The 11,457-nt window shown below is 48.9% G+C and overlaps 1 protein-coding gene across 1 annotated transcript; it reads left to right on the forward strand.

The window, feature by feature from the left end:
* Positions 1-3,812: 3,812 nt before the first annotated feature.
* On the forward strand, positions 3,813-7,544 carry Rpl19 (ribosomal protein L19). The gene is made up of 6 exons (XM_050157051.1): positions 3,813-3,868; positions 4,698-4,804; positions 5,513-5,635; positions 6,565-6,685; positions 6,978-7,088; positions 7,346-7,544. Exons 1-6 carry the CDS (start codon positions 3,864-3,866, stop codon positions 7,467-7,469), a joined length of 591 nt encoding a protein of 196 aa, XP_050013008.1. The 5' UTR covers positions 3,813-3,863; the 3' UTR covers positions 7,470-7,544.
* The last annotated feature ends 3,913 nt before the right edge of the window (positions 7,545-11,457 follow it).

Genomic DNA, 11,457 nt, shown 5'->3' on the forward strand with positions numbered 1-11,457 from the left:
TCGCCGCCGCCTCCGCCCCTGAAGGCTCAGCATCTCCCCCCTCTCTCCCGCCTCCCTGCCCCTCCCTCGCTCCCGCCCAGCGCTGCGGCCCCGCCCCTCGAGCCCCTCCGCGGGTAGCGCGCAGACAATGGCGGAGCGGCGGAGTCCAGTTGGCCTCCCGATCCCAGAGGGGCTTGACCGCTGTCCTCCGATTAGCCTAGGATGAGGGCAGTCTTCAGGGGACCAAGGGGAAACAGGCCTTGAGGCTGAGGTGGAGGTGGGGGGCGTTTACCGGTGAGTGCCAAGCGCTGAAGCGCAGGTTGGCAGGGCTGGCACTCCCTCCCTTTCTGTCCCAAACTATTGTCCCAACGGGTCTCCCTGACCACTCCTGCTTGGGCCACCGGAACTTCCCGGTCCCTGTGATCCTGGGACCTGGCTTTAACTCCTTTCTTTCCAGTGTGGGGCCCAGGCCGCCATGAAACCAACAGAGTAGACCTCCCTCTCCAGCCTGGCTTTAGGGCTGTTGGCTGAGGATGGCATAACTGTCCAAAGGGACACACCAATAGGGACTGTAGGAATGCTGTCCAGGGACCCAAGAGTGCATCTGTCTCATCAGTTACTAAGGTCCCCCAGGCCCTTTCAAAAGCCCAGCGGTCAGGCTAGGCAAAGTCCCTGTTGCTTAGAACAGAAAGAAACAGGAGCAAGTGTGAAGGGAGAGAAGGAGAAAGACTATTCAAGATTAGAAGCCTTGAATGTTGACCTAGGGTTGTCCTTCCTTTATCCTTGACTGGGTAACAAATGTCCCAGGCCTGTGGGGAGGAGTAGGATCCTAGCAACTCAGTGCTAACTAGGTTCAGGCTCTTTCTGGTTGTGGGGTGTAGCATGTCTTTAATCCCAGCACTGGGGAGACAAAGGCAGAATTTCTGTGAGTTCGAGGCCAGCCTGGTCTGCATAGCGAGCTCCAGGACAGCAGGGACTACACAGACAGACCCGTCTCAAACAAACAAGCCAGTCTCTGTGCTTCAGTTTCCTTTCCTATCAAAGGTGTTGCTGGTTATGGCGCCTTTGTCTACTGGAGTTATTGGCAAGGTGAGAGAACTAGGAAAAGCCTGGAAGCTGGGTGTGATGTGTGCAGCAGCCATTCCAGCACTCAGCATGGGGCAGGATGATCAGGGCTGGAGGCTAGTCTCAACCACCTACTCAGCTACATAGAAAGACCTGGTTACAAAATATCAATGAATAAACAAAAATGCCCCACAGTGAAAAAAGATGCTGAGGTTCTGGAGGTGCTTTGAGGAGCAGTGCAGGGGTCCTTGGTGCCAGGAGGATCATTTCCTCCCTTCCCCACCCTGTTCCGTGCTCCGCAGACAGCAGAGAGGCCAAATAAAGCCTTGTCGAGGTCAAGTGCTCCTAAAATAAAGCCAGCTTTCTGTGTTCCCCTTTACTGGGGACCAGGGCGGCGTGGACTCCTCCTCACTCTGGGTTCTGACAGGTGAACTCTCACGCTCTGGTCACATCATCTTGTGATAAGGATTGAGCAGTAGTGAGAGACTTTGTGTCTTTCCATGAACATCCCCAACCCTGGCAGCGTTCTCGCCAGCGCACCAAGGACAACAAAGCCTGGCATGGAGGGAAGCAGGGAAGCATGCGCTTCTCAGCGAGGCATGATGGCAGAAGCCCTCAACCCCAGCACTCAGGAGGCAGAGGCAGGCGGGTCTGAGTTCGAGGCTAGCCTGGTCTACATAGGAAGTTCAGGCCAGGTAAGGGCTACAGACCCTGTCTCAAACAGCGACAGCAGAAGAGGAGGAAGAGGAAGACATGTGTTCTTGATCTGTTTCTTAAGTTGTAAAGTGAAGTGAATTGTTTGTTTGTCTTAGTTATTTGATTGATTGTTTTGAGACATGGCTCATTATGAAGCCACGTCTGGCCTGGAACTCCCTCTGTAGACCAAGCTGGCCTTGAACTCTCAGATCTGCCTAGCATCTGCCTCCCAAATGCTGTGATTGAAGGTGTTCATCACCACCAAAATGAAGATTTTTCAAAAGTTGCATTCTTGTGAGGCAGTACATAAATGTTTCCCCACACCCTCTCCCTTTCCTTTTAAACTCTCAGTTCATTTAACTGCCTAGAAAATTCAGATGAAAATGATAGGAACAGCTGAGCAATGGTGATGCACATTTTTAATCCCAGAATTTAGGAGGTAGAGGCATGTGGATTTCTGTGAGTCTGAGGCTAGCCTGGTCTACAGAGCTAGCTCTAGTACAGCTAAGACTGTTACAAAGAAACTCTGTCTCAAAAAACAAAACAAACAAAAACAAAAACCAAGAAGGGAAAAAAAAGAGACTTTTTTTTTCCCCTTCGCTATAGGGTGTCTCTGTAACAGTCCTATCTGTCCTGGAACTAGCTCTTGTAGACCAGGCTGACCTCAAACTCACAGGGATTCGCCTTCCTCTGCCTCCCTAGTGCTGGGATTAAAAGTGTGCGCCACCACTGCTCAGCTCCTGATCTCGGACTTTAAAAGGAGGATTGCTAGGCTGGAGGGATGGCTCAGTGGTTAAGAGGATTACTTGCTCTTCCAAAGGTCCTGAGTTCAATTACCAGCAACCACGTGGTGGCTCACAACCCTATGTAATGAGGTTTGGTGCCCTCTTCTGACCTTCAGGCATATACACCGACAGAAAATTGTATACAAAATAAATATTTTTTTTAAAAAAAGGAGGGGTTACTTTTGTGTATGAGTTTGCATGCATGCATGCCAGCATGGCTGATATCTATGGGTGCATGAGGCAGTAGAAGACAGCAACAGATCCCAAGGAACTGGAGTAGCAGGCAGCTGTAAACCACCAGATACGGGTGCTGGAAAAGCAACTACAGTTGTCTGGGGGAGCAGCAAGTACTCAATCCTGTACCATCTCAGCTTTTTTTTTTTTTTTTTTTTTTTTTTTTTTTTAAGACAGGGTCTCATTCTGCAGCCCAGACTGCCTGGAATCCTTCACCTTGGCTATCTTGCTACCTCGATCTCATCTCCCGACTGCTAGAATTAAGGGAGTCAGCTTCTCTGCTCCAGACTGCCATATTTTAACTCTTGATCCCCAGAACATTCTCCTTGGATGTCTCAGGGGTATTCAAAGCCGTTGGGTTTTTGTTGTTGTTGTTTATAGACAATTCAACGTAGGTCTTCTATGTGCTTGCTACAGTGAGCCAAATATTGGTTTCGCTTGCTTATGCTAATGCCTTCCTTGTAAAAGTCGATGCATATGATTTTCACAAGTGGGTGACAGAAATTAGGATTCGGTTCAGTCTACAATGGAGGAGGTATCCGGGGATTAGGGATGTGCAGTGGGACCGAGATAAATTTTTTGGTGATCTAGCCTGCATACCAGTTCTTCCTCTAAGAGAGTGAACGCGAGGTTACCTTTTCTCGCTTTCTGCTTTCATTATCCTCTAACGCTTCGTTCGCTAATTCTCTCCCAGCTAGAATAACAGCCTTCACTAATGACAAGGCCTCTGAGAAGACTAGGCCATTCGGGCTAAACCCTCCTCACTCCGCCTGCGCGACTTAGTGCGACTTCCGGCCACCCAAATACCCACGTGATCAAATACCCTCACTGCGCATGTCTGCCGAGAGGTTGGACTGAACCATTTTGCCAGACGACAGGGGTACACCGTTTGTGTTTTAAAGCTTAAAACCGATTCTCGGCCTTAAGCATCTATGATGACAATTTTTTTAGGACGGATTTAAGTGTGTATGAGAAGGAATAAGATGAGAGAGCGGAGTGGAAATACAGATGAGCATGGGGTCGGCCTTGGGCTCTCCCCTTCTCAGATAATGGGAGGAGCCCGCGACCAGCAAGCTCTTTCCTTTCGCTGCTGCGTCCGCAGCCATGAGGTGAGCGCGCGCGGCTCTCGGTTCTCGGCCGATGGGTCCGGCGGGGTTTGGCGGGGATCAGGGCCACGACCCCGGATGGCAAAGAGTAGAGGAAGGCGGGCGTGGTGCGGCCGCGCCGGGAGCGAGGGGAGGACGCGAGCACGCGCGGCCTGGGCCTGGGGAGGGTGGGGTGCGTGACGCCGGGGCCTGGAGAGAATCTCCCACGAGCGCTGCTCTCCGCTCGGCTTGCATCGCGGACGACTGCGCGGGTAGAGCGGCGGCATCTGGGCCGCTTGTGGCTCCCTGGCGTGCCTGGCGCTTAGCGGACCTCCGCCATGTGACGTGGGACAAGTCTTGGGCAAGCCCAGGCCTCCGTCTGCCGAGGGTGAGCCGCCAGGGAGGCTTCCAATCGGACGGATGTAACAAACTGGAAGGACGGCTGGACGGCGTTTGTTACTGTGACAAAGAACCCAGCAAGTGCCTGCCCTCCTGGGTAAACAGGCTACGTCACAGTCCTGATCCATTGGTGTCTGTCTCATCCTTAACACCAAATCCTAACTACATCTAAATACCTGAACAGGCTCAAGTCTCCTTTTAGATCCTTAGTTCGGACTTCATCCCCCCCCCACAGCCTTAGCAACGATCTTGATTTGGAAATGGTTATGGAACACGAAGGGATGGCAAGAATCATGGGACTAGAAAGTGTATTTGGCCCTAGTAGTAACGATGTGTAGACAATAATGCGTATTTTTTAAACAATATGCGAGACTTTGGAGGGAAGATTTTGCTTGTGTTTGCCGTTGTCCAGAAGTGGCTTCCAGGGCCTAATACTGCTTTCTGTGTTCCCCAGTATGCTCAGGCTACAGAAGAGGCTTGCCTCTAGCGTCCTGCGCTGTGGTAAAAAGAAGGTCTGGTTGGACCCCAACGAGACCAATGAAATCGCCAATGCCAACTCCCGTAAGTATAATCCTTCACCCTCACCTTTACCTGCGTCAGGTAAAGGACATGGCAAATGTGTTGGCTTTTTATGGCCCTAAGAGGGCTCACATTCTACGGGAGCCGTAAAATGGGGTAAAAAATGCAGGTCCTTTATTTGCCTGAGACAAGGATGGAGGTTACTGCAACTATCCAGTGTAGATTTTAAGCTGTGTGCAAGATGACGTGTGTGTGTGTGTGTGTGTGTGTGTGTGTGTGTGTGTGTGTGTACAATGTTCTGTCTGCTTGTGTGCCTTGGCACCAGATCTCATTACAGGTGGCTGTGAGCCACCATGTGGTTACTGGGAATTGAGCTCAGACCCTCTGAAAGAGCAGTCAGTGCTCTTAACCACTGAGCCATCTTTGCAGCCTGCCGAATGGTAGTGTGAAGAGAGATTTGAGGACTAGAAGGGTGTTGGATGAGGCTTCAGGACATAAGCAGAGGCTTGTTAGTATATTGTTTTCCTGACAGGGTGACTCCAAGTCATCCTGTGTTGCGTCCACATTTCAGGTATACTAAGTATGCTGTGAAATATTTAAAAACTAGAAATGGCTTTTTTTTTTTTTTTTAAAGAAGTACACCAGGAATTCATCTTTTGAGAATGTTGGGTCAAGGATATGAGCACTGTTTCTATTTGAGTTTGTGGCTAGGCCTTTGCTAACTAAACAGGTGAATTAATGCTTTCCCAGGTCAGCAGATACGGAAGCTGATCAAAGATGGGCTGATCATCCGGAAGCCTGTGACTGTGCATTCCCGGGCTCGATGCCGGAAAAACACTTTGGCTCGACGGAAGGGCAGGCATATGGGCATAGGTGAGAACAGTGTTTCCTTTCTCCTGCCTCTTAAATAATGGGTTCAGACAGAGATCTAGTTCAGTGGTAGAGCAGTCATCTGGGTTCAGTTCCAGTCATTGTGGAAAGACTGTTGAAGTTGGCACTAATTCTGGTGATCTTTATTTTGCCGCTTTGTATCTTTTGCATGGATACAAGTTGGAATTAGCACTGGGTTGTGTTTATTCTTGGGAGAAAAATGCTAATGTTAAGTCTCTATGCTGGGGTTTATGCTGGGTATTTTTAAACTGGGGGGGTGCCAGGACAGGCTCCAAAACCACAGAGAAACCCTGTCTCAAAAAAAAACGGGGGGGTGGCGGAGAAATTGGGACTGTTTACTGCTCATGCAGAGGACAGGAGGTTTGGTTCCCAACACTCATGTCATGTCCACGTGCCCCACATAGTTTTGAGAAACTGCTTTCTAGGGCTGTTTTTAAAGAGATGAGTTAGGGTCACACTGCATCCAAAGCCATGCTGATTTGGGGGCTTTTGGCTGTGGGGTTTTGGGATAGGCTTTCTCTGTAGCTTTGGAGCCTGTCCTGGAACTCACTCTTGAAGACCAGGCTGGCCTTGAACTCACAGAGATCCTCCTGCCTCTGCTGGGCAGTGCTGGGATTAAAAGTGTGCACCACCACAGCCCAACTGTCATTACCTTTTGTCCTATTGTAACAGCATGCTTATAGAATGAGAGGACAGTACTTGCCATGTTTGCACTAAATCAAGCAGGTAGATGTCAGTTCCAAGGCCAGCTTTGATGCTTCTCCCCAGAGAAGAAATTGACTTAAACATTTGGGAGTAATATTGTTTAAAATGAAAGAGGGTTAAGTGAGGTGAACTTGGCTGTCTCTAGTAACTGACTTAACAGTGAGCTTAAAGCTATTACATAGAGTCCGGTCCATAACTTTCAACAGGAAAGCGGAAGGGTACTGCCAATGCCCGAATGCCCGAGAAGGTGACCTGGATGAGAAGAATGCGGATTCTGCGCCGCCTCCTCAGGAGATACCGTGAATCCAAGAAGATTGACCGCCATATGTAAGCCACTTTGTTGGTTTTGTCTTTTAGTAGATCTCTCTCGGTGACTTTGGGTTATCTGATTCTACTAGGGTTGCTTTCTTGGTTTCCCCTGTGCTATCAGAATAGCCCAAGAACTGGTTTACTAGGCAGGTTCCATGTAGGCTGCCCAAGGAGGTATGGTTTGGGAACGGTAGTCCCTGTGATAATGGGAAACAGGCTCTGAATAGGCTGAGTGACTTGGGGAGAGAAGCAGCCCACAGGTGCCATCTCTGGTCCCATTGCTAACCAGAGCTGTTTCTTGACCATACAGGTATCACAGCCTTTACCTGAAGGTCAAAGGGAATGTCTTCAAAAACAAGCGGATTCTCATGGAGCACATCCACAAGCTGAAGGCAGACAAGGCCCGCAAGAAGCTCCTGGCGTAAGTTTCTTTTAGAGTTGCCTTTGTTGTGACAGTACTACTGCGGGATCTGGTGCTTCCTGGTGTCGCATCTGTTAGGAGCACAGCTGTTGGCTTGCACTTTCCCGTGCCACCTGCCCATTGGCAACGGGCTGGCGGGACAGCAGCTGCTGTTCCTTGGGGTGATGGAGCTCTGAGGGTGTAGAGTCTGGAGTGTGTGTCTACCTCCCTAGCTGTTCCCCTGTCCCCAGACTGATAATCTTTTTCCTTTGTACTAGTGACCAGGCTGAGGCTCGCAGGTCTAAGACCAAGGAAGCAAGAAAGCGCCGGGAGGAGCGCCTCCAGGCCAAGAAGGAGGAGATCATCAAGACTCTGTCCAAGGAGGAAGAGACCAAAAAATAGAGCTTCCCTCGAGTCTGTACATAGTGGGCTGCCTGTGGCCTCAGGTGGATCAATCATTAAAATAAAACAACCCTTTGTCTGGTGCCCTCTTCTTTGGCGGTTCTGCCTACTGCATCTTAATATTCGAGGGCCCCAGCCGACCACATGAGCCTGGGAGGATGTCAGCCATTTCAAGTTTTGTAGATTATTGTAGGGTTTTTTTTTTTAACCTTGTTTCTGTGGGGTGGTTTTTGTAAAATTAGAAGGGATACAAGGGGTGGCTTCTACCCTTGCCTTCAAAATACTGTATTTCAAAACCGCCCTTTATTGGACACACAGTGACCTGATACTTGTGGTTCTAGCTCTTGAAGATGGTTTAGAGAAGTTCAAGGCCAGCCTGGCTTCTAGCTTAGAACCCAATAGAAGCTGTCAAAGAGGCAGGGTTACATGGCTTGCAGAGTCAGACCTACCTACTCCAAGGTAGTGCGTGGGGAAATAGGCTGGAGATGGCTGAATATAAAATGAAACCCCAGAAGCTGCCTCACAGCAGCTCAGAAGCAGCACCAGGAATTGAGGTTTTACCTAGAGCGTAGGTTTAAGTGATTATGCATCCATTCTCCAGAGGCTGAGATTTGGGGCGTATGTCAGGCAGGTTGGTCCTAGTCAGAAAAATACTGGTATGGCTGTGCAGTAGCCCGCTCTAGGACAGGACAGGTTATTGTGAGCCTATTTAAATGGGTCTGGTAGTTAGTTTCTCACTTAAGTGTGGTAGTGGCTGCCAGTAAGGTTTTCGGTGATTCCTGTCACAATATAATGAAGTGGGGCCCACCACCTCCAGTTTGCAAATGAGTCGGTGAACTGAAGGCTTTACAGCCTGTGCTGAGGTGAGCTGGAGTTTGGTACAGTGTGCTTTGGGCAGTCAGCCTGATTCCCAGGTCTTGGAGGACTTCCAAACCTCAGTGAGAAGGAGCCAATGGGGTGGGGACAGCTGCAAAAAGTAAGGGAGGGGCTGGAGAAATGGCTTAGAGGTTAAGAGCATTGCCTGCTCTTCCAAAGGTCCTGAGTTCAACTCCCAGCAACCACATGGTGGCTCGCAACCATCTGTAATGGGGTCTGGTGCCCTCTTCTGGCCTGCAGGCATACACACAGAATATTGTATACATAATAAATATTTTTAAAAGGAGAAAAGTAAGGGAGGCATAAGTGTGGTGGTTTGAAGTAGGATGTCCACCAGTGCGGCTGCTGTGAGATCAGGGAAAGAGTGGGAGAAGGCACTGGGACCAGGGGACCAAGCAGTTTTACCTCATTGGTTCTGAGCATGGTAGGAAAGGGGTGGTTACTCGGAAACCCTCTTAGGATCTCCCCCATCCTGCCATGTGCAAGGCTTGGCAAAATGAACAATGATTTCTGGATCTGTCCGTGGAAGCAACCTGCATTTGCTACCTTGAATTCTTGCTTTAACTTCCTAATAGATCTTTCTAAGGCCTAAAAGTGGGGTGGCCTTAGCCAAGCTCAGCTTAGCACAGACACATCTTTTCCAGCCCAACTCAGAGGGGAAAGACCACCCAATCCCAGCCTCTCCCATGGTAGAGATAGTGATAAAGCCTGGGCCGCTGGATCCCGAGACCACTCTACAGGGACTGATTCCATTCCAGGCCAGAAGGTGGTGCTGTTCGCTCACTGACTCGGGCTTCAATGGAAAAGTTAAGATGACAAGTTTTAATGTCAACCTATCACAAATGAGTAGAGAGCCTCAGCTGAAGAATTCTGATGGCCTTAATAGATGTTAGGAAGACCCACCTCTTCTAGAAATGACCCAGAGAACAGCCCTTCGCTGATACCAGAACCAGCGTTTTCAGGTCTCCATCACTGATTAAGGATAAGGACTTTCTAAGAATTTTCCAGGTTTTCAGTGCTAAATTGAGACTACCAAGGTGCCAGCCAGTCTGTAAGCAGCATTCTCCCACAGTCTCTGCTTCCGTTCCTACCTCCAGGTTCCTCCCTGGATAGTGATAGGTTGTAATCTGTACGCTGAATAAACCCGTTCCCCCCCCCCCCCCCCGCTGTTTTTGGTCACTGTTTATCACAGCCATAGAGATTCAAACTAAGCAAAGGTGGAGGAGTCCACCTCTCGGAAGAGCCCCTTCCTTCACTGACTGTTCACTCATGACCATGGCTCTGCTACTGACTGAGCTACACTCACCCCGGGGTCAATTCTTTCTGAATGTCACCCCAGGCCCGGAAAGTCCGTCCCTCCTGCCATGAGCTCTGACAACCTTTACAGGAAATGTATGGAGGGCATCTAATTTTCAGGGAGCTGCAATCATTAAGAACTCCTAAATAGGGGCTGGAGAGATGGCTCTGCGGTTAAGAACACTGACTGTTCTTCCAGAGGTCCTGAGTTCAATTCCCAGCAACCATATGGTGGCTCACAACCATCTGCAATGAGATTTGGTGCCCTCTTCTGGGGTGCAGGTATGCACACAGGCAGAACACTGTATACATAATAAATAAATAAATCTTTAAAAAAAAAAAAAACTCCTAAATAACCATTGAATCCATTCCATACACTGGAAATCCAGTCAGTTTAGCACTGAAGATCCAGCTACAGTACAGTATGTACTTAGCATGGGTTCCATCTCTAGCATCACTACTCAGCCCCTCCACCCCTAAATATACGCCCTCTCATTCAAGAGTGTATGACTTGGGTGGGGAGAGATGCTTGGTAGTTTAGAACATTTCCTGCTATTCCAGAAGATGGGAGTTCAGTTCCTAGAACCCACATCAGGCAGCTCACAGCCACCTGTAACTCCAGCTCCAGGGCTACTGATACCCACATACATGGGCACCCATATACATGTAACACACACACATAGAAACACATAAAAATAAAAAACAAATCTTTAAAAAGTATATGACTAGCCAGGCAGAGTGATACATGTAATCCCAGCACTCAGGAGCCTCATTGCACCAATTGAGGATACATAGCAAAACAGAACAAAAGCGCAGAACTATTCCCTACAGAACATATATGTCTTTCCAAGGGGCTCGCTCTCCCCCAGGTAAACACCCTGAGCAAACCCAACTCATCTTTCTTTCTTTCTTTCTTTCTTTCTTTCTTTCTTTCTTTCTTTCTTTCTTTCTTTCTTTCTCCTGCTTTAAGTATTTATTTAACTTTATTTTAGGTGCATTGGTATGAAGGTGTCAGATCCCCTGGAACTAAGTGAATTGTTGACAGTTGTGAGCTGCCAGGTGGTTGCTGGGAATTGAACCCGGGTTCCTCTGAAGAGCAGCCAGTGCTCTTAATTACGAATCTTTTTTATTTATTTTTTTCTGTTGTTGTTTTTGAAACAGGGTTTCTCTGTGTAACTTTGGCTGTCTTAACTGTCCTGGAACTTGCTCTGTAGACTAGGAAAACTCAGAGATCCACCTGCTTCTCCTGGGATTAAAGGCATGAGCCACCACCGCCTAGCTACCCAACTTATTCTTTAAATAAGGCAGCTGAGGTTCAATGACTCCCCAGATCCTCAGCATTGTCTAGTTAGACTCTGCCACACAAGTCTGGCACTGGGCTCCCAGCTGTTGGTTCATAGACTCAGAGCAGAGCCACTGATGTCGGCTGGGAGCTGGGGAAGGGCTGGGAAAGTGGAGCTGGCTTTGGCCTCCTCCCTGGTGACATCAGTGAAGCTGAGGCGGGCAAGCTAGGCCATCTTCTATGAAGCACAAGAGACTGAGTCTAGACGTGCACAGCTGCCTTCCTTGAGTGTCTCAGCAGGTCCCTAGTTGGTCAGAGTCCTAGGAGACTGGGGGATGCAGAGGCTGAAGGGGAGGGGATATGCTAGCAATATGACAGGATTACACAGAAAACCTGCCTGAATCTTCCCTGTCTCTAGAGTCTACCCCGTTTACTCCCTTGTCCCTTTAGGCCTCCCTGTCTCTGGCTCCTTTCTTTTCTTTCTTTCTTTTTTTTTTTTTTTTTTTTTTTTTTTTTTTTTTTTTTTTTTTTTTT

Source organism: Alexandromys fortis, unplaced genomic scaffold (genome assembly GCF_014885135.2).
Source record: "Alexandromys fortis isolate MF-2015 unplaced genomic scaffold, M_Fortis_MF-2015_v1.1 scaffold_31, whole genome shotgun sequence".
NCBI lineage: Eukaryota > Metazoa > Chordata > Mammalia > Rodentia > Cricetidae > Alexandromys > Alexandromys fortis.

Coding starts and splice junctions, on each gene's coding strand:
- Rpl19 (XM_050157051.1), top strand. Junction 5,636..6,564: donor GGGCAGGCATATGGGCATAG/GTGAGAACAGTG, acceptor AACTTTCAACAG/GAAAGCGGAAGGGTACTGCC. Junction 6,686..6,977: donor AAGAAGATTGACCGCCATAT/GTAAGCCACTTT, acceptor TTGACCATACAG/GTATCACAGCCTTTACCTGA.